This window comes from Chrysemys picta, chromosome 22 (assembly GCF_011386835.1).
Source record: "Chrysemys picta bellii isolate R12L10 chromosome 22, ASM1138683v2, whole genome shotgun sequence".
Lineage (NCBI taxonomy): Eukaryota > Metazoa > Chordata > Testudines > Emydidae > Chrysemys > Chrysemys picta.
The window spans coordinates 22,337,873-22,358,135 of NC_088812.1; the positions used below are offsets into that span (position 1 = coordinate 22,337,873).

General features: G+C 61.1%; 1 protein-coding gene across 5 annotated transcripts in view; it reads left to right on the plus strand.

The window, feature by feature from the left end:
• Positions 1 to 20,263, plus strand: part of CAMSAP3 (calmodulin regulated spectrin associated protein family member 3) — a 40,439-nt gene that overhangs the window by 14,315 nt on the left and 5,861 nt on the right. For 2 of the 5 annotated variants that reach the window (XM_008176602.4, XM_065576061.1), the window contains exons 3-13: positions 6,711 to 6,845; positions 7,117 to 7,215; positions 7,937 to 7,969; positions 10,135 to 10,182; positions 12,152 to 12,290; positions 12,519 to 12,658; positions 13,325 to 13,418; positions 13,982 to 14,033; positions 15,326 to 15,402; positions 16,817 to 16,892; positions 17,261 to 19,106. In XM_008176602.4, coding sequence (XP_008174824.2) covers positions 6,711 to 6,845; positions 7,117 to 7,215; positions 7,937 to 7,969; positions 10,135 to 10,182; positions 12,152 to 12,290; positions 12,519 to 12,658; positions 13,325 to 13,418; positions 13,982 to 14,033; positions 15,326 to 15,402; positions 16,817 to 16,892; positions 17,261 to 19,106 — 2,739 coding nt within the window. The remainder of the gene's footprint in view (positions 1 to 6,710; positions 6,846 to 7,116; positions 7,216 to 7,936; positions 7,970 to 10,134; positions 10,183 to 12,151; positions 12,291 to 12,518; positions 12,659 to 13,324; positions 13,419 to 13,981; positions 14,034 to 15,325; positions 15,403 to 16,816; positions 16,893 to 17,260; positions 19,107 to 20,263) is intronic. The other 3 variants (XM_024113034.3, XM_024113033.3, XM_024113035.3) reach the window with 3 other exon arrangements.

Genomic DNA, 20,263 nt, shown 5'->3' on the forward strand with positions numbered 1-20,263 from the left:
GGCCCAGCTGTTGGTCTGGTGAGCTGCTCTCGGATTGCTATTAATGCTGCCCTGGTCATCTGGCTGTAGGGCTCTGGTTCAGGCTGGGAGTGGGGTGTGTATGCTATATATAGAGAGCCACGGTTGGTTCAGAGCCCCGGGGGGAGCATTCATGCAGGGCACGGTGAGGGCACAACCCAGTTCTCTGGGCCACACACAGCTCTAGGTGGAGGCGGGGGGGGAATCACAGCCATGTGACGGGCTCTCCCATATGCCCCCAGCAGGGTTCCTTGGTAGCTGGGCTGCCCTGGGAGGGTGTGGGTGGCGCTCAGTGGCGGCACCAAGTCCTGGGCTCCTGGTGCCTGTCTCGAGGCCTGATGCCCCAGGGAGCTGCTTCTGGGACCTGCAGCCCCTGCAGATGGGGGTGGGCACCCTGGGAGAGCTAGGGTATGGGCAGGGGGACACTGGGCCCTTTTTGGCTTCCCCCTCCCAGCAGGGCTGCTCCACAGACCCCGCGGGGGTGCCCAGTTGCGGTGCAGGGTCGATAGCCAGGCTGGGCTGATTGCTGGGATGGGGCAGTAGGGAGCAGCCCTGCTGGGAGGGAGGGGTGGTGGAGTATGGGCTGGAGGAGCCTGCTTCAGCCCTGACTCCCAGGAGTGGGCAGCTCGGGGCAGGGCTCCCTTGCCCTTCGGGCTGGGCTTCCTGGCAGGGGACTTTCGGAGAGGCGAACGGCTGCGGTTCCCAGCTGTCTAGCCCAGCCTCTAGGGGCGCTATCAGGGCATGAACCTGCCAAGAGTGTCCCCGTCTTGCCTGGCTTCGGCTCCATGGCTGTGGGGAGGGAGAATGACTCCCTTCAATGCCAGCTGCTGTGCCAGGTCCCTGCACCCTGGCCTGGTTCCCCATCGCTGTCCGAGCAGGCACTGCTCCCCATCCTCGCGGGAGCCTTGCCAGGCCCCTGCTGCCATGGCACTGTAATCCCCATCTCTAAATCCCACAGGGCTGGAGGGGCCCGTCTGCCCAGCATGACTGCATTGGTCTGTCATCCCCTCCCCCACTGCGTAGCCTGGGCTAGAGAGGGCATTGGCCCAGTGGCCCTGTCTGTGAGGGCTAATCAGCGTGTCCTTCTAGCGCAGACTCTCCACCTCTGCCACAGCAATCATGCATCTGGTCCCTGGTGGCTGCTGCTGGCCAGTTACAGACCCCTCATTGGCAGGGGGCTCTTTACATCTTGCATGGGAGGAAATTCTCTCCCTGTTGGGGACTCAGCCGGAGGTGGGGCTGGGATTGCCTTAAGTGGGTGTGACGGTTTATGACCTTTGTGAGCATCTCCCCCAGCTAATGGAGCTGACGCTGTCCCACTGCTGATGGAAAACATCTGGCTCCTTCTCTGACCCTCCCTGAGATCCAGTGGCAGGCAGTTCTGCAGGCTAACTGGGGTTGATCTCTGTTACCCAGCTGGTGTTTCCTCCAGTCCAAATCCCTGTCAGAAAAGCCCCTTCTTCTCCCCCCCCCCCCCCCCCCCCCCGCCCCAGTCAGTCTAGGCCAGGGAAAGCGGAGAGCCTAACCCCCCGGATACACACAAGAAACCCTTCTTGGGCTGCCTTCTTCAGGAAGGCGAGCGCTCCTTGTGCTCTCCACTGCCTGTCCCACACCCCGTGGTTCTGCCCTAGGCAGCTCCTTAGGCAATACTGGCATAACACCCCTAATTTGCCCCTGCACAGCCCAGGCCTGGCTAATTTGGGATTCTTCCCCCAGCTGGGGGTTTCCGGGCAGGCTCCGTCTGACACAGTTCTCCAGGGACCTTGACCTGAGCTGCCTCCTGTGTCTGGGATCCACCCCTGCCCCCCCCCCTCCCCCCGGGCGGGGGATGAGGGCCATACGATCTGTCCAGATAGGAAGAGGGGAGCCCAATGCACACTGGAGTCTCTAGGCTTGGTGTGGGCCCTGCCATCGGGGCCTCTGTCACACCCAGGCTGGTGCCCGTGCCTGGCCTATGGGGGATGGGCTCGTGTTAATGATTGACGAGCTGCTGTGTTAGGCAACAGCCAGCCGGATCCCTCCCAGGCTGGGGAGGGAGAGGAGCTGGGAGCTCTGGTACCAGGGTCGGAGCTGCACTAATCGGGTTAAACATTAGCCACAATGGGATGCCAGGGGATCTGTGCAGGGATAATTGGCTTGTGGGAGGATCCTATTACCCTTGTCCGGCAGAGCAGAGGGGGCTGGGACCCTGCTCCTGGGGCACATGGGAGACCTCAGGCAGAGGAAGTGGCACTGGCATGAACCCTGGGACCCTGTCAGCCCAGCCCTGGTGGGGCCCTGCCCTCCCACCCCCTCACTCTCACAGGTTCATATTAATGGCTCCAACTGGCTCGTCCAACAGCCCCACGGTGCTGGGGAGCCCTGTTGCCCTCAGCCCTGCCCCCCACCCCGGGCTCTGCTTTCACCATCAGCTCCTGAGAATGTAGCCCCAGGCTCCCTGTGCTCCAATGAGGGGAGGGGGTGGGGTGGATGCATGTCTTGGTCAATCCCTGCCAGGTTATGGGGAAGTCGCCCCACTCTGAGGGGGCCTGGTGGGAGTCTCACCTAGTCGGGCTGGGCATGTCACTCTCCTGGGGAGGGGAAAGAGTCACTAGTTGATGAGGGGGAAACTGAGGCACGTAGGCTGAAAGGGTTTGCCTGAGGGGACACAGCCAGTCAGGGGCAGAACCCAGTCTTGACTCCCCTGCTCAAACCACTGGACCCTACTCCTCTAAGAGCTGGGAATGGAACCCAGGCGTCCTGGTGCCAGTCTCCTGCTGTAACCATTAGGCCTTGCTCCCTCAGAGCTGCCATTGCCTTCCCCAAGGTATGTAAGCTTGTTGTGGTGCCAGGCCCTACAGCCTAAGTTCAGTGGGCCTGGTGCTGCCATGGCATGGGTTACCTGCAGGCCCTGCCCCAGCAGTGAGGTCCATGTCTGGGCTGAGCCCGACAGCAATGCCCTGGAGCTCTAGTATCTGTATGGACCCAGCTGGCTTGGGGCCATTAACCCTCTCGCTCTCCTCTCTTGAGCCTTCCTGACCCTTGGTGCTGACTTGTCAGAGGCCCCCAGCCCCTCTGCAGGCACCTTGAGGCCTGGGGCTGCAGGTATCCTTGGCTGCTCCCAGCCCTGGTCCTGGCCCCAGCGGGGGGTGGGGGGAGAGAATATGGGGCTCCCTCCCTCTGGCTCTTAGAGTATTTGTTTGCTCCCCTCCCTGGGCTGGGGTGCATGTCCTGCTCTCTGACTGTGGGCAGTGCCTATGGGGTGAACCTTGGGGGCTGCCCTAACTGTGGGGAATGGAGGCCCTGTGGCTAGCGATAAGCAGAAAAACCTGAGAGTCTCTGGATAAAGTTGAGAAGTGTGAGCAACAAGGGTGATGTCGTGGTTGGAGTCTGCTATAGACCACCAGACCAGGGGGATGAGGTGAACGAGGCTTTCTTCTGGCAACTAGCAGAAGTTGCTAGATCGCAGGCCCTGGTTCTCATGGGAGACTTTAATCACCCTGATATCTGCTGGGAGAGCAATACAGCGGTGCACAGGCAATCCAGGAAATTTTTGGATAGTGTAGGGGACAATTTCCTGGTGCAAGTGCTGGAGGAACCAACTAGGGGCAAAGCTTTTCTTGACCTGCTACTCACAAACAGAGAAGAACTAGTAGGGGAAGCAAAAGTGGATGGGAACCTGGGAGGCAGTGACCATGAGATGGTCGAGTTCAGGATCCTGACACAAGGAAGAAAGGAGAGCAGCAGAATACGGATCCTGGACTTCAGAAAAGCAGATTTTGACTCCCTCAGGGAACAGATGGGCAGGATCCCCTGGGAGAATAACATGAAGGGCAAAGGGGTCCAGGAGAGCTGGCTGTATTTTAAAGAATCCTTATTGAGGTTGCAGGAACAAACCATCCCGATGTGTAGAAAGAATAGTAAATATGGCAGGCGACCAGCTTGGCTAAACAGTGAAATCCTTGCTGATCTTAAACGCAAAAAAGAAGCTTACAAGAAGTGGAAGATTGGACAAATGACCAGGGAGGAGTATAAAAATATTGCTCAGGCGTGCAGGAGTGAAATCAGGAAGGCCGTAGTGTAGACCAGGCCTTGGAGTTGCAGTTAGCAAGAGATGTTAAGAGTAACAAGAAGGGTTTCTTCAGGTATGTTAGCAACAAGAAGAAAATCAAGGAAAGTGTGGGCCACTTACTGAATGAGGGAGGCAACCTAGTGACCGAGGATGTGGAAAAAGCTAATGTACTCAATGATTTTTTTGCCTCTGTCTTCATGAACAAGGTCAGCTCCCAGACTGCTGCACTGGGCAGTACAGCATGGGGAGAAGGTGACCAACCCTCTGTGGAGAAAGAAGTGGTTCGGGACTATTTAGAAAAACTGGACGTGCACAAGTCCATGGGGCCGGATGCGCTGCATCCGAGGGTGCTAAAGGAGTTGGCGGGTGAGATTGCAGAGCCATTAGCCATTATTTTTGAAAACTCATGGCGATCGGGGGAGGTCCCAGATGACTGGAAAAAGGCTAATGTAGTGCCCATCTTTAAAAAAGGGAAGAAGGAGGATCCGGGGAACTACAGGCCAGTCAGCCTCACCTCAGTCCCTGGAAAAATCATGGAGCAGGTCCTCAAGGAATCAATTATGAAACATTTAGAGGAGAGGAAAGTGATCAGGAACAGTCAGCATGGATTCATGAAGGGGAAGTCGTGCCTGACTAACCTAATTGCCTTCTATGATGAGATAACTGGCTCTGTGGATGAGGGGAAAGCAGTGGATGTGTTATTCCTTGACTTTAGCAAAGCTTTTGATACGGTCTCCCACAGTATTCTTGCCGCCAAGTTAAAGAAGTATGGGCTGGATGAATGGACTGTAAGGTGGATAGAAAGCTGGCTAGATCGTCGGGCTCAACGGGTAGTGATCAATGGCTCCATGTCTAGTTGGCAGCCGGTTTCAAGCGGAGTGCCCCAAGGGTCAGTCCTGGGGCCGGTTTTGTTTAATATCTTTATTAATGATCTGGAGGATGGTGTGGACTGCACTCTCAGCAAGTTTGCAGATGACACTAAACTAGGAGGCATGGTAGATACACTAGAGGGTAGGGATCGGATACAGAGGGACCTAGACAAATTAGAAGATTGGGCCGAAAAAAACCTGATGAGGTTCAACAAGGACAAGTGCAGAGTCCTGCACTTAGGACGGAAGAATCCCATGCACTGCTACAGACTAGGGACCGAATGGCTAGGTAGCAGTTCTGCAGAAAAGGACCTAGGGGTCACAGTGGACGAGAAGCTGGATATGAGTCAACAGTGTGCTCTTGTTGCCAAGAAGGCTAACAGCATTTTGGGCTGTATAAGTAGGGGCATTGCCAGCAGATCGAGGGACGTGATCGTTCCCCTTTATTCGACATTGGTGAGGCCTCATCTGGAATACTGTGTCCAGTTTTGGGCCCCACACTACAAGAAGGATGTGGAAAAATTGGAAAGAGTCCAGCGGAGGGCAACAAAAATGATTAGGGGTCTGGAGCACATGACTTATGAGGAGAGGCTGAGGGAACTGGGATTGTTTAGTCTCCAGAAGAGAAGAATGAGGGGGGATTTGATAGCAGCCTTCAACTACCTGAAGGGGGGTTCCAAAGAGGATGGAGCTCGGCTGTTCTCAGTGGTGGCAGACGACAGAACAAGGAGCAATGGTCTCAAGTTGCAGTGGGGGAGGTCCAGGTTGGATATTAGGAAAAACTATTTCACTAGGAGGGTGGTGAAACACTGGAATGCGTTACCTAGGGAGGTGGTGGAGTCTCCTTCCTTGGAGGTTTTTAAGGCCCGGCTTGACAAAGCCCTGGCTGGGATGATTTAGCTGGGAATTGGTCCTGCTTTGAGCAGGGGGTTGGACTAGATGACCTCTTGAGGTCCCTTCCAACTCTGATATTCTATGATTCTAAGCCTGGTGCAGGGCCCGTTCAAATACCGAGGGCCTGGGCTGACTACTCGCTGGCCAAGTTGAGCCTGCGGCGTGCCAGTGTTGGGGCCAAGGGTGGCTTCTGTGGCAGGGGGTGGGGGGTACCTCTCATGTGTTCACCCAAAACCCTCTTTGCCCCTCCCCCCCCCCGGTGCCCCAGGCGGGTGTAAATCAGGGGTCTTGTGCCCATGGGAGGGCGGGCATCAGGCTGTTTGGGTTCATGGGGATGAGAGTGTCTTGGCTGGTGTAGGGTTGGCAGTGGCTCTTTGCGGGGTGGGGTCTCTAGGCTGGGCAAGGCCGTGGAGTTGAGGGGAGTGAGGCTGCAAAGGGCAGTGCCTGACAGACCTTTTTCCCCACAGTGCCTGTGGGGATTTCTAGGTTTTGCCAAGGCAGAGGGTTGGCTGGGGTGTGTGTTGGGGGTGTATCTGGTGAGTGCGGTGTCTGATGGTCCCTTCTCCCTGCAGGGTATTGTCAGTGGGCAATGAGGGGTGTCTGGGGTGCAGGGTTGATGTGGGGACTCTGTGTTGGGGCAGTGTCGGTCCCTTCTTGTGGCAGGGCATGTGGGGGAATCTCTGGGTTGGGCCCAGGTGTGGGCCTGGCAGAGGCTGTGCTCTCTGGACTGGGTCATGGGGTTGGGATGCATGGCAGGTGAGGATGTGTCTGACAGTCCTGTCTCTCCATGGGGAGCTGGGGCAGGGTAGCATGGGGGGGCGGGGGGGGCTGGTGATGGGGTCTCAGGGGCAGTGTCTGATGGTCCATTCTCCTTGCAGGGCGCACACCTGGCAGTGATCGACTCCCTGATGATAGCCTTTGCTGTGGAATCCACCCACTCACTGAGTGCCCCCCCTGGCACCGACCTTGGCGCCAGCTCCTGGGAGCAGAAGCTCCTCTGCTGGGTGGACACGGTACGATGGTGGGATGTTGGGGGAACTGTGGGGGGGAGCCATGGCCCCTGGTGCCCTCTAGCTTTGGGATGCTTGTTCCCCAGACACTGCTCTGAGTGGGAGCCCCCATCTGACACAGGGAGTGGTCTCCTGCCACCCTAGAGACTCTGGCCTCTGGCCCTCGAGCCCATGCCGAGCTGCCCTCTTCCTGCAGCAGCGGGGGAGGGGCTCTCTCCAGGCTGGGGGGCTCTCCCTGCCCCAGCACAGACTAACCTGTCCCTGTCCCCCACAGGTGAACCGCAAGCTGCAGGAGAGCACAGAGCGTGAGGGCTCGCAGCAGCCAGCGCCTGGCACAGAGGGCCAGGGCCAGTCCCCAGCAAGCGGCCCCAAGGTGGGTCTGTCTAGCACTGTGCTGAGGTCTTCCTATGGGGGAACGAGGGGGTTTGTGTGGGGGCCCTCTAACTCCAAGCAGGATGAGTGGGCAGGGCCACTGCACCATGGCGCGTGGTGTGCTGGGGCCATGGGGTATTCCCGGGGCTTGGTAGCATGAACTCCTTCAGGGAGGGGCTGTGGCTGGTCCCCGGAGGCCATGGACGAACCTATCCCCAGGAGACACCTGCCCTGTTGTGGGAGGGCCCTCCTCCCCCACTGTCCATCCTCAAGTCTGCTGCTGAATGTCCCCTGTGTGTGTGTGTGTGTTGGGGGGGCGGGAGGGATTCTGTGTGCTCTGACCTCCTGGGGGTGATGGGTCCCAGTCTAGCTGCTGCCCCCACGTGCTTCCCTCCCACCCCATGCTTCCCCCTCTGGGCAGCGCTCTCTGGCTCCCAGTGCTGCCCTGGTGGCTGCTGGGTGAGCAAGGGGCGGCTCCGTGCCTGGGGGTGAGCAGAGGTGGGGGGCACTTCCATGCATTCCCCCTGCACTCAGGGGACCGGAGCTCCCCTCCCCCAGAGCTGGGTATGCAGTTTGCCCTCCCCTGCTGCAGTGCTGCCCTGGGGCAGCTGGCGTGACTCCTGTGTGGCTGCCCGCGGGCCCATGGAGGTTCGCTGTGTGACTCTTCTCTTCTGCGTCTCTCTCTCCTCCTTCCTGTGGCCTTTCTCATTCCTCCGCATCAGTGTCCCACCAGGTGGTACTGGAAACTGGTTCCTGTAAGTGGGTGGTTTATTTACTCTCCCCTCCCCTGCGCCAACTCTGGTGGCCGGGGCCATGTCATGCCAGCGCTGCTGGCTGTGGGTCTGCATGCCAGGAGACCCCCCCCACCCCACCCCGAGCAAAGGATGTTGGGGCCCCAGAGCACTGTGGGAAGGATGGCCCCGGGGAGGGGAGGGGAGAGGGAGGTGGCAGGCCCCAGGACACTGGAAGGATGGCCCCTGTGGAGGGTGGGAGGAGAGGTAGGGAGAGGCGCTAGGGTACTGTGGGGTATGTGTGGCCCCAGGGCACTGTGCGAAGGATGGCCCCTGGGGTGTGGGGAGGTCCCAGAGCCCTAGGGTGACCAGATGCCACAGATTAAATATCGGGACGCGGGGGGGGAGAAGGCCGCGGGGGAGGGGGGCAGAGAAGAAAAAAGCCGGCGGCGGAGAGGGGAAAAAAAAAACAAAAACGGCCGGAGCACCCCCCAGCCGAGCCGCGCTCCGGGCCCTTCCTGCAGCTCCCTGCCCAGCCGTTCCCGGGCTCCGTCGCCCCGGCCCCGCAGCAGGGGCTGCTCCGCTCCACCCCGCCAGGGCTGGGACACTCGCCCCCGCAGCCCCGGACAGCCCCTCTCCAGCCGCGGGGAGCTCGGGGACCTGGGCAGGGGGCGAACCAGGTAGCCGGGCCCGGCCCCTCCCGGCAGGAGCGTGTCCGCCTCCGACCCACCGCACTGCCCCGCGGGCTGCAGGGCTGGAGCAGCCTCCGCACTGCACTCCCGGCCCCGGGCCCTGAAGGCGGCGGTGAAGCCAAGCGGCTTGCCCTGGTGACCCTAAGTGAGCCTAGGGGGCGAGAGTCCCTCCAGGACGTCAAAATTGCTTGTTTGTCCAGTGTCCCGACCGCACATCGGTCGGGACACTGGACAAACAAGCCAATATCGGGACAGTCCCGATAAAATCGGGACATCTGGTCACCCTACAGAGCCCTGGGGAGGGCAGGCCCCAGAGCACTGTGGGAAGGTTGGCCCCTGTGTGGGTGGTGGTGAAGAGGGGCAGGCCCCAGGGCACTGTGGGGGGTGGAGGAAGAGCCCCTGTGAGGGGTGATGAGGAGAGGCCCCAGCACTAAGGGAAGTTCCTACTCTGGAAGGGGTGATGGCCCAGAGCATTGTGGGAGGGTGCCTGCTGTAGGGAGGCCATTCCTTCTCCACCCCTGGGCTTGGCTCATGGGGGGGGCGTGTGTGGAGGAGGCTGGGTCCCCTGGATGCCATCCTGTCCCTTGGGGGTGGAAGGCAGCATCCTCAATGGTCTAGGTGGGGCTCTCTTGGGTGGTGAGTCTGCTGGGCTCAGACCAGAAGATGCCCTGTCAGACCCCATTGTGGGGGATTTCTGCTGGGGGGTGGCGGGTGGTGCCCATCGCTAGAGGCCAGCAGATGGTAGTGAATGCATCCCAGCATCCTTTGCTCACAACTCCTCCTTCCCTCTCCCTCCCCCCCCCCCTCCGCCGCCGCCGCCCCATGTATCCCCTTCTTCAGTCTCTTAGCTTCTTACACACAGGTCTGTGGCATCTGCTCCGCTGAGCGGGGTGGGGGGTGAATCCCCTCCTGGTGGCTGGGAAGGGAGGGGCATTGCCTGGTTCTTGCCAGGTTCAGGATCCATGTGGGGGGAGGGTCAGGTAAGGGTACATAGGACTGTCCAGCCTGTGACCCCCCAAAACGAACCCTATGGCTGCACTGGGGAGAGTTGGGTTCAGTAATGAGCTAAGAGACCCAGGAGAGGGGGAGTCAGACAGCCAATCAAAAGCAGCATGCTGGTCACATGACACATTCCCCCCCCCCTTCTCTTTTCTTGCTCTTATCCCCCTCTAGGGGTTAGGGCCCCCAGTGCTCTGGGGTCCAGGCTACAAGCAGGAGGGTCCCCACCCCCCAGGGTTAGGTTAGCACTGGGTTTGAGGGGTGCCCCACAGTCTAGTTGGGCTATAGGGAGGCATCTTTGCAGGGACCCCAGCTGCATGTTAGGAGAGGGCCACCCTGGGGCAGGCTCAGAAGGCAGTGCCCCAGAGGGAAGGGCTGTAGAGTGGCGCCCCCCACAGGCCTGGCCAGGCAGCAGCTCCCTCCCTGTGGCGCTCTCTCCAGCAGCCGCTGGGCCCCCGCATTGACAAGGCTTTCTCTTTCCTTTGCTGTTGCATCCAGCATGCCATCGCTTTTTGTTTGAAGGAGTCGGGGAGTAAACCTCCTGTGGTAACGTATCACTCAGTGCCTGTGCCCTGCTGTGCCCGCTGCTGCGTGCCTGCCGCACCCACTGAGCTTGTTTTTGTTGTGTTCCATCCCCTGCCCGGGGGGGCTGGTTATTCCTCCTGCAATGCCCCTGCCCCCAGCCCATCTCCCCGCAGCAGCAGGCCCTGCCCATGCTGAAAAGCTTGGAAGTGCAGTGGCCTCCGGGCCTGATGGGTTGGCCTGAATGACAGGGGCATCACTTGCTATGGGGCAATAGGGGCAGCTCCCCCAGACCTTGGTTTGCTCCCCCCAACTTTTCGTAGGTCTGTGCTCCACTATGTGTCTCCCCCCTGACTTTGCAGGGTACAATAGAGTCACATGTAATAGTCTATGCTAAGGAAGCTTTGCCCCCCAAAGGCTGCCCCTGGGGAGCAATAGGGTGTTTGCACAGGCCTAGCGTCCTGGTGCCATCTAGTGGCCGCAGCCCACCCAGTGGCCAAGAGCTTGCGTCTTGCCAGGGGGTCCCTCCTAGTTCTGAAGGTCCCAGGTTTGATTCCCTGTGCCAGCATACACACCACTGTGCCTCCCTCCCCAGGTTAGATATGGGGTGGCCCAGGTGATGGACACTCCCGGAGGAGCTGCCCCAAGCTGGGGACGGGCAGCCGTGTGTTTGGCTGAAGTGTCCATCGCCACCCCTGCTAGGGAACGGTAAGCCCCGTGGACTCTGCTTTCCACCAACGGGGATGCCGTTGCAAGGGAGCAGCACAGGATGGATTGGCACCCCCAGCCTATGTCAGGGAGGTGGGGGAGTCTGGTTCACAGGCCCGTGGGGCCGCTGGGCTGTAATGGAGCAGCTGGTGGCTCCTGGACCAGACTGCCCCCCCCCATTCCGATAGGGTCTCCTGACCCCCTTCTGTTGGGGTCCTGCAGCGTCTAGGCTGTGGTGTGTTGGAGGGGGCAGGGATTCCCCATGCAATGTTGCTGGGGTGGGGGAGCTCTCCCTCCCCAGTCCCTGCCAGGGGCTCATTGCAGCAGGAATAACAGGGCATCCCATAACTTTTTTTTTTTTTTTTGGTCCCCCTTTTTTTCATGCCTTCGCAAGGCTGTCTGTCTGGCCCGCTGGCCGTCTGTCTGTTGGATGTGCCCCTCCCCTGCTGTAGTTGCACGCTCCTGCCCTGCTCGGCTCTGTGTGCCTGTCCCTGTGCCGGGCTGCTGGCTGTTGTCTCGTCTCCTGTGCTCGAGTGGCGAGTGTTGCCGTGACCCGAGGGCAGGACGGGAAGGGGTGTCCTGTTCACCCAGCTGGGGCCTCTCAGTGCAGGGGGGCCTGGCCCAGAGTGGGGACCCCCAGCTTGTCTTTCCTGCTTTCCTCCCTCCATGCCAGGCCTGTGGGGCAGTAGGGCAGCCCTAGACTCAGGGGCAGGGCTATTGTGTTGAGCTGCCCCCAAACGCCTTCCTCCCCATGATGGGCAGGGGGTGCTGTGTCCTGTGTGCTGCGGGGGGGGGGGGGAGGGGGTGGCATCCCCAGGTCACAGCTCATCCTGGCTGCTCTGCCCCGTGGGACCCCAGCCACAGCCCCCCTGCCCTGAGGGAGCCTGGTCCCTCCCAGCACGAAGCCTTTTCCCGATGCCCCATATGGGAGGGGGAGCTGTTTTGGGATGAGTGGACCTTTCTCAATGGGGTGCTGGGGGCACGGGGAAGAAGAGCCCTGGAAGAGGGAATCCAAGGCTGGGTGTGAATGGGGGCACTAGTGGTCTGCTGAGCCATAGAGACCCCTGTGGGGGCTGGGAGAATAGGGGGTCTGTAGCATGCTGGGGACAGCTGGAGTGATGGGAGGAGGCAGGGTCATTAGACAGTTGAGGGCCTCTGACCTGAGAGGGTGGTGGGTAGAGCGGAGGAGCCTGCAATGTCACTGGCTTTGCAATTCTCCCCCCCCCCCCCCCCGTGGGGGGGGGCACCCTCCAGCTCTTCACCCCCCTCTCTCTGCTCTGGGCAGATCCGGTACCGGAAGGACAAGGTGCTGCCCAAACAGACGCCCTGCTTCACACCCGTCATGGGTATGAAGGACTTGGCCAACGGGGGTGCCATCGCCGCCACCATCCACTATTACTGCCCTGATGTGGTGCGTCTGGAGGGTGAGTTCAAATGTGGGGCTGGACTAAGGATGGGGTGCCAGGCAGTGATGGGTTGGGAGCCTGGGGGCTGTGCTGGCTGCGTGGGGCAGTCCTGGGGCTGGGAGGGGGAGGGGTGGGGAGCCTGGCTGGGGAGGGGCAGGTCGGGCAGGGCAGTCCCTGGGGCCAGGAGGGGGAGGGTGGGTCTGGGGGGCAGTCCCCAGGGCAGCACTCATGTCCCACTCCCTGCAGACGTGTGCCTGAAGGAGACCATGTCGGTGGCCGACAGCCTCTACAACCTGCAGCTCATCCAGGAATTCTGCACTGAGTACCTGGGCAGCTGCTGCCCCCTGGCACTGGAGGACCTGCTCTATGTGCCCCCAGTGCTGAGGGTGAGTGGGGTTGGGGAGGCCTGAGCCAAGGTGCCCCCAGCATGTGGGCAGTGCCCTGTGCAAGGGAGACTTGCTCCAGCTGGTGTGGGAGCTTGGGGCGGGGGAATGGAGCTCATTGAGGGGAGCCATGGGTACTTGCGTGCAGTGGGGTGGCTGGTTCGGACTCACCCTGGCAGGACACCCCTCCTATACTGGTGCGGACTTTGGGGCCAGGTTAAACATAACCATAAAGCCCTGGGCTCTGGCTTTCTAGGGGCAGGGGGGCTCTGCCCAGCTCTCTGTGACTGCAGCCCCCCCAGCCTGCGCCCCTTGCTCTCCACTGAGGCAGAAGGGTGCGGATTAGCCAGCCTGGCGGAACAGCCCAGCTTGGTCCTAATGAGGCCTTGGCCGGCACCTCCGGCTGCTCTAATTGGGGCTGTGCAGCCTGGCACAAAGGGCTCCTTCTGGGCTGGGCCCGGGACTGGTGCCCCCAGCCCTGGAGTCCCTGCTGTGCTCACGGGTGCCTTGGTCTGGGGGAGGGGGGGCACCCTGCTCCTCCTGGTCTGCACACCCCTGTGGGGAGGGGGGGAATGGGGAGTCCATCCTCTCTCTCCTGGCTAGGGGGGGGAATCTTATTGCTTTGGCCTCTTTGGGGCATGTGAGCAGCTATTCTGCCCCCCCCTGCAGATCAACATTGGGGTGTTCCTGGCTGAGCTCTTCCTGTGCTTCGAGGTGCTCAAGCCGGACTTTGTGCGCCCCAAGGAGCTGAGGGGACTCAAAGGTACCAGTGGGCCCTGTCAGTCCCTGCTGGGCCAGGCTAAGTCTGGGGGGATGGTTTCTCGTCTCCTCCAGACATCACCCTGGGGCAAAGGTGCCTCTAATCTCTCCCCTTTGGCTGGCACTGTACCCCCCCCGATCACAGTTGGGTACAGGGGGGGCTGGGGAGCCCTGTCTGAAAGGGGCAGATATCTCCTGCCTGGGGTCCAGCTTAGGATATCATGCTGACTGACTGCTCCTGGAAGGTGTGGGGGGTTCATTGCATCCCCCAGCCACGGGGAACTCTTCCCCCCCCCCCCCCCCCCTTCCAGCCACCTTGTCCGGGCTGTGGCTGCTGCTCCCTGGCCAAGGTCGGGGCGGGGGAGGAGTGGGAGTGGAGCATGCTGGGAGCTGGCTCAGCCCAGCCCCAGAACAAAGGCCCTGTGTTGGCGAAGCTCTTTGAAGGACCTTGGCTGCTGTTCAGGTTGGGGTTGTGGGGCTGGCAGCCTGACCTGGGCGGATGCCACCCATGCCCGTCCCCCAGGAGTGGCTGGGGGCAGAGACTCATGCTCCCTGCCTGCCTTCCAGATCCGCCTTCAATGAGCGACTCCCTGACACCCACCAGTGGGAACAGCAATAGGTGAGTCTTGGCACCCCTGCCGCCTGGCATGGTGGGCAGGTCTTGCTGTGGTACCCTAGGAGCCGGTGAGTGAGGGGCAGGGGGCGCTCTCCCCTGGCAGTCAGTGCTGGCCCCAGTGCGGCACTAGGGGGCGCTCTCCCCTGGCAATCAGTGCGGCACTAGGGGGCGTTGCAGGGGGCGCTCTCCCCTGGCAGTCAGTGCTGGCCCCAGTGTGGCACTAGGGGGCGCTCTCACCAGGTCACTTCTGTCTGACTGGACTGGTAGCACTGGGTCATTCCCTCCTGCTAAGCTCTTGATGACTCTTCCATAAAGCTGGTGGGTCTCGGAGGTATTGTGGAGCCTGACCTCTCTTCACCCCCTTGGAGCTTGGGAGGTTCCTCTGGTCTGTGCTGGGGGGCTGGAGTCTCTGCTAGGATGCTGTTTTCCAGGCCCTGGCTGGGCTCGTACTAATGCCATGACTCGCCTGCCAGCTTAAATAGCGCCTGGGCAGGATCAGCTGTGACCCACTAGGGGACCCCTGCAGCCATTGGTTTGTCCCCCCCTCTGGGGGCAGCGAGTGTATCATGATTGGGGAGGAGGAGGTGTGTGGGGGGGGGGGGGATTGATACAGGGGGCAATTTCCTCCTCCACCCAGGAAGAGAAACGTTCAGCGGGATTGTGAGACTGGACTGTCCCTCCCCCAAAAGAAAACACCCTCTTCTCCCCCTCCCCCCTCCAAACAATTGGATTTTTTTTTCCAATTAAGTGGGTTTTTGTTCCTCAACCTGGGTCTCCTCAGAACAGGATATTGGCTCAAAACAGCTGTGGGAGTTCCTGGCAGAGCCCTCCCAGAGCTGGGGATCGAACCCAGGAGTCCTGACTCCCCACTCCTGCTCTAACCACTAGCCCCCACTCCATTCTAGGACCCAGGAGTCCTGGCTTATGAATCACGGCTCTCCCTGCCATCCTGACCAGAGCTTCATTTAGTTAACTTCCTGCCAGGGCAGAACTTGAATGAAATTAGTTTGTAAAATCCAATCTGAGTCTGGCTGGCTTCCGCCCCAAATCACTGCCCCTGCCAGGCTGCGATCCAGGCAGAGCTCCCCCTGGTGAATGCCTGAGTGTGACGACATCCCCAGCAGTGGGATACACCATGTTCGCCATACCCAAAGCCAGGAGCCCGCTGGTGGGCTGGCACAGGGTGCCTGAGTGCTGCTCAGATGTCTCCTCTGGGGCCAGGTGGTGCTGAGCTGGCACCTGTGGCTCAGGTGTGATCTAATGTGCTCCAGCCTCATGTGTGGTCTCTCTTGCAGTGGTTCCCCAGTGTTCAGCTTCCTACACCCGCTCCTGCCAGGCGGGCAGCCGCAGTCCCCGCTCAGAGGCTCGCTAGGTGAGATGCCCTGCCCTCCACGGGGGATGGGGGTCGGCAGGGCCGGTGTAACCACTAGGCGAACTAGGCGGCACCAAGATTTGGGGGTGCCAAAAAGCGGTGCCCCCCAAATTTTTTTTTTACGCTACAGTGGAGTCACATCTTACACGGGGGTTAGGTTCTAAGGTCAGCACGTAAGAGGAAAATCACATATAGTGAAAATTACCATAAAGTACAGTATACACTGTGTACACTAGAACCGGGGTCCTCAACCTACCAAAGGTGGCATGCAAGCCTTTTTTTTATCGCAAGCTGCGGGCCCCGGCCGCTGCTGAGCCCGCCGGCCTGGGTTCTGTTCACTGAGCGGGCTGGCGGCCGGGACCCCAGCTGGCAGGAGCCGGCAGACGGAACCCCAGACCGGCAGCTCCGCTCAGACTCCTGCCGGCCTGGGTGAACCCAGGGTTCCGTTCACCCAGGGTTCCGTCCGCCGGCCTGGGGTTCCGTTCACCGGAACCTGCAGCCTGCCATTTAAAAAAAAAAAATGGGCTCACCTGCCATAGGTTGAGGACCCCTGTTCTAGTGTATCCTGTGTGTACTGTACTTTATGGTAACTTTCACTATACATGATTTTCCTCTTACGCACTGACCTTAGAACCTAACCCCCGCGTAAGATGTAACTCCACTGTATTCATTTTTGAAAGTTTTTATAATAAGCGATGTTCCGGGGGAGGGGAGACGCAAGGTGGAAGTTTTGCCTAGAGCGCAAAATATCCTTGCACTGGCCCTGGGGGTCGGGGAAGGCTCCAGCTATTGCTGGGGCTGTGTGGGGTTCAGGCCTGGTCTGACCTTAGCTGGGGGTACACTCCCCTGACCGATGCCTGCTGTCTGCGAGAGTCCCTAGCTAGGAGCTTCAGAGCCCCCATAGGGGAAAAAATGGGGGACTTCCAAGGCCCACCTAGCTTGATCTGGCCCTGAACCCCTTGAGTTGGCATCCAGGCCCCTGTGCTGCCCCATGGCACATAAGGGTGTAGAGAGAGGCATTGTAACGCCCTCAGCCCAGGCCCCTATAGACCCAGTCCCTGCCCCAAACCATCCCAGAGGGGGCTAGGGACAGTTCTGGCTTGTTCTAGGGGGGGTATGGGGTGGATTGGGGTGGATGCTTCTGGGCTGCCTGGGGTGGGGGCTGGGGTGGATGGATCTGAGTCATCCTAGAGGGCTGGCAGGCTGGGGTCCCAAGGTGTTGGGGTGGGTCTGAGCCATTCTGTGAGGTCCCTAGATGGTTTTGGGTTGGGGGCTATGGGCCATCTGAGAGGGTGGGGTTCTGAGGGTTGGGGTGCTCTGGGCTGTTGCAGCAGGGGGCTGATGTGAGGTCCCAAGGGCTTGGGGGCTCCAGGCTGTCTGGGGGGTTCTGTGTGACCATAGCTCTGTGCCCCAGGTTCCATGCACCACTCTACCTCAATGTCCCATGTGGAGGGCGGATTTGGCAAACCCTGGAGCAAGAAACAGCTGAGGTGAGGCAGGAAGGGGCTGAGTGGGTGGGAAGCATCGCAGGTGTGGGGGCTGGGCCAGGAGCTGGGTGTTGGGCCCTAACCCTTGGTAGGGGTGGGGATGGGGCTATGGGAGGTGGAACCTTTCCCCAGCTCAGTCCAGCCCACCCCACCCCCAGCTCTGTGCAGGGGCCAGAGCTGGCACATGTGGCCTGGGGAGGGGTTGTCTCTCCATAGCCAGACCCTGGCCCCCTGCTGTCCTCGCAGTCCTCTGATCTGTGCAGGGGGCAGGGCCTGTTCCACTCTGGGGTGGGCATGGTAACGTGGGGCCCATCCCTTTCTGGGGGCAGGTCCTGTCTCTGGCCAGTCCCTCACCCCTCCTTTCCCTGCAGCCATCCGCTGTCGCAGGCCGTGTCATTTAGCATCCCCTTTGGGCTGGACAGTGACGTGGACATCGTGATGGGGAACCCCGTGGGCATGCTGCGCTCCATCAGCTCAGACAGCTTGGCACCTGTGCCCACCCGCTTGGCCCGCTCCCCTGGCCCCCTCCCCGAGGACGCTGCCCGGCGGCTGGCCAAGGACGAGGCCCCCAATGGGCTGGTGGAGCCACACCGGACAGTGCATAAGGTGGCGCTGTCTGCCAAGGGGGTTGTGGAGCGCGAGGGCCCCCCCGTGGAGAACGGGCTGGCGGACGGGTACCCCGACCTGCCCACCATTGAGGAGGCCCTGCAGATCATCCACAGCAGCGAGCGCCTGCACCCCGAGGGGGCGGCCGACGGCTTCTACCTGCATTCGCCAGAGCCAACCAAGCCCACCCAGGCGCCAGAGCCCCCGCCAGCGCTGGCTGTCTACCGCTTCCACAGCGGGCCCCCCAACGGGCGTGCTGAGGGCCCCACCCCCCCCGGGGACGGCAGCTTGGACTCGGACGCTGAGGACCCTGCCCGCCTGCCTGGCACCAAGGACGACACCTCCTCGGGCCTGAGCTCGCTGAGCTCCCAGCCCGACAGCGCAGGCTCCTCAGGTGCTGGCGTGCGCATGACCAGCTTCGCCGAGCGCAAGAAGAAGCTGGCGGCCCCTGAGGGCAAGGCCTTGCAGAAGAGCACCGGTGAGAGCTCGGAGGCAGGCCTCGTGCCCCCTGAGGACAGTCCTGGCCACAGCCCTGCCCTGAGCTCCGAGATGAGCCAGCTGGGTGCCCGGCTGGAGGAGAAGCGACGCGCCATTGAGGCGCAGAAGAAGCGCATCGAGGCCATCTTTGCCAAGCACCGCCAGCGTCTGGGCAAGAGCGCCTTCCTGCAGCTCAAACGCAGGGAGGGGGGAGAGGAGGAGGAGGAGGGGGAGACCAAGCTGTCGCTGGAGGAGCGGCTGGCCCGGCTGGAGGCAGAGGAGGACGGGGGCAGCCTGCAGGTGCAGGCTGAGGAGGAGGGGCCAGGCCAGGGCCGCCTGGAGAAGCAGGTGACGTTCTCGCCGGAGATCAAGGGGGCCCCACTGGACGAGAACCTGGGCGATTACAACCGGGCCGTGGCCAAGCTGAACACGGCGCTGAGCTCCCTGCAGCTGGACATGCACCGCCTGAGCCAGCAGCAGCAGCGCCTGCTCCAGGAGAAGAAGCCCAGCCAGGCCTGGGTCATCCCGGCCCCCAAGGGCCTCGCCCCACGGGCCAGCCGGGAATTCGTGCCACCTCACTCCGTGGAGCTCTCGTCCTCTTCGCCCTCGCCTTCCCCCTCCCGTAAGCCCCCCGTCCCCGCTGCGCCCCGCTCGCCCCAGCCAGCCCCCAAGAAGGCTGCCCCCACGCCCCCCAAGAGTCCCAAGCATGCCCGGCCTGTGGAGCTGAAGCTGCCTCCCCTGACGCGGGTGCTGACGCCTCCCCACAATGTGGACACCCTGCCCCACCTGCGCAAGTTCTCGCCCAGTCAGGTGCCCATGCAGACCCGTTCCTCCATCCACTTCTCGGAGGAGGTAGCTGGGCCAGAGCAGACGCTTGAGTCCCCTGAGCTGGAGACCCAGGGCAACCTGCGCCCTGTGGCCTCCGTGGTGCCGCAGGGCGGGATGGGCAGTGCCCGGGTGTCTGGGGACGGCACCAGTGATGTGTCCTCGCCGGGCGAGCGGCGGAGCAGCCTCATTGAGATCCCACTGTCCAGCCTCCAGGCTGAGGAGGGTGACGGGGACGACTCGCTGGAGGAGTCGCTGACCGAGGTGATGGATGCGGAGCCACGGGCTGGCCTGGGATTCTTTTTCAAGGTGAGAGCTAGACCACATGGACAGAGCCACACATCCCCGCTGCCCCAGGGTACCCCTCCCATGGCCCATCACTGGGCTGCCTGCCAGAGCCACTCAGGACAGCAACCTGCCATTGTCACAGAAGCCCCTGGGTTGGGAGTGCTCCTCTCTGGGGAGGGGGGAGCAGGGAATGGGACACAGGGCCTTTCCCCTCTAGGGGGCTGTCATGGAGTGTGGGGGGGAGTTAGGGTCCTGCATCCCCCTCTTCCTGCGATTCACCGTGACTCTCAGCCAGCCAGTAAAACCAAAGGCTTATTAGACGACAGGAACGCAGTCCTAAGCAGAGCTTGAGGGTACAACCAGGACCCCTCGGCCAGGTCCCTCTGGGGGGCAGGGAGCTTAGACCCCAACCCTGGGGGGTTCCCTCCATTTTTCCAGCCAGCTTCAAACTGAAACTCCCCTGCAGCCGTTTCCTTCCACTCTCCCCCCGGCTCCTCCTCCAGCCTTTGTTCAGTTTTCTGGGCAAAGTTGTTACCTGGCCCCATCCCCCTCCTGGCTCAGGTATTGTCCCTCAAGTAAAGTCACCCCCTGCTCTCCCATTCCCCATGCAGACAGTCCCTGTAAAACTAGATGACCTTCCCAGGTCAGTCTGCCCCGCTCCCTAGTGCTCTGCTCTGGCCGGCTCAGTGTCAGGAATGGCACATGGGGCCTTTCCCCTCTAGGGGTGCTGTCCCCAGCACCGGGAGACTTGCTGGTTCAGGCTTCTGTGGGGTTCCCTCCCCTTGGGCTCTCTTGGGTCACAGCCAGTGCCTTCCTGTAGGGAAATCCTGGGGCTGCTGTTTTTGGCTCCCTGCCTCCTCCAGGTGCCTCCTCTGAGCAGCTCCTCCCCTAGGGTCTGCAGCAGGGGGCTGGCTGGGATGCAGTCCTGCCCCTCTGGTGCTGTGGCGTTGACTGGTGGCTGGGCTGGGGGTCGCTCCTGTCCCAGTGGGCCCTGTGGGGGCAGTGCTATGGGATTTTAGCTCAGATGTACAGTTAACCCTTTGGATTCTGCCACGATCAGACTATTGCAGTGGTTCTGAAAGTTTTGTACTGGTGACCCCTTTCACATGGCAAGCCTCTGAGTAAGACACCCCCCCCCTAAACTATGAACACTTCTTTATATGTTTAACACCATTATA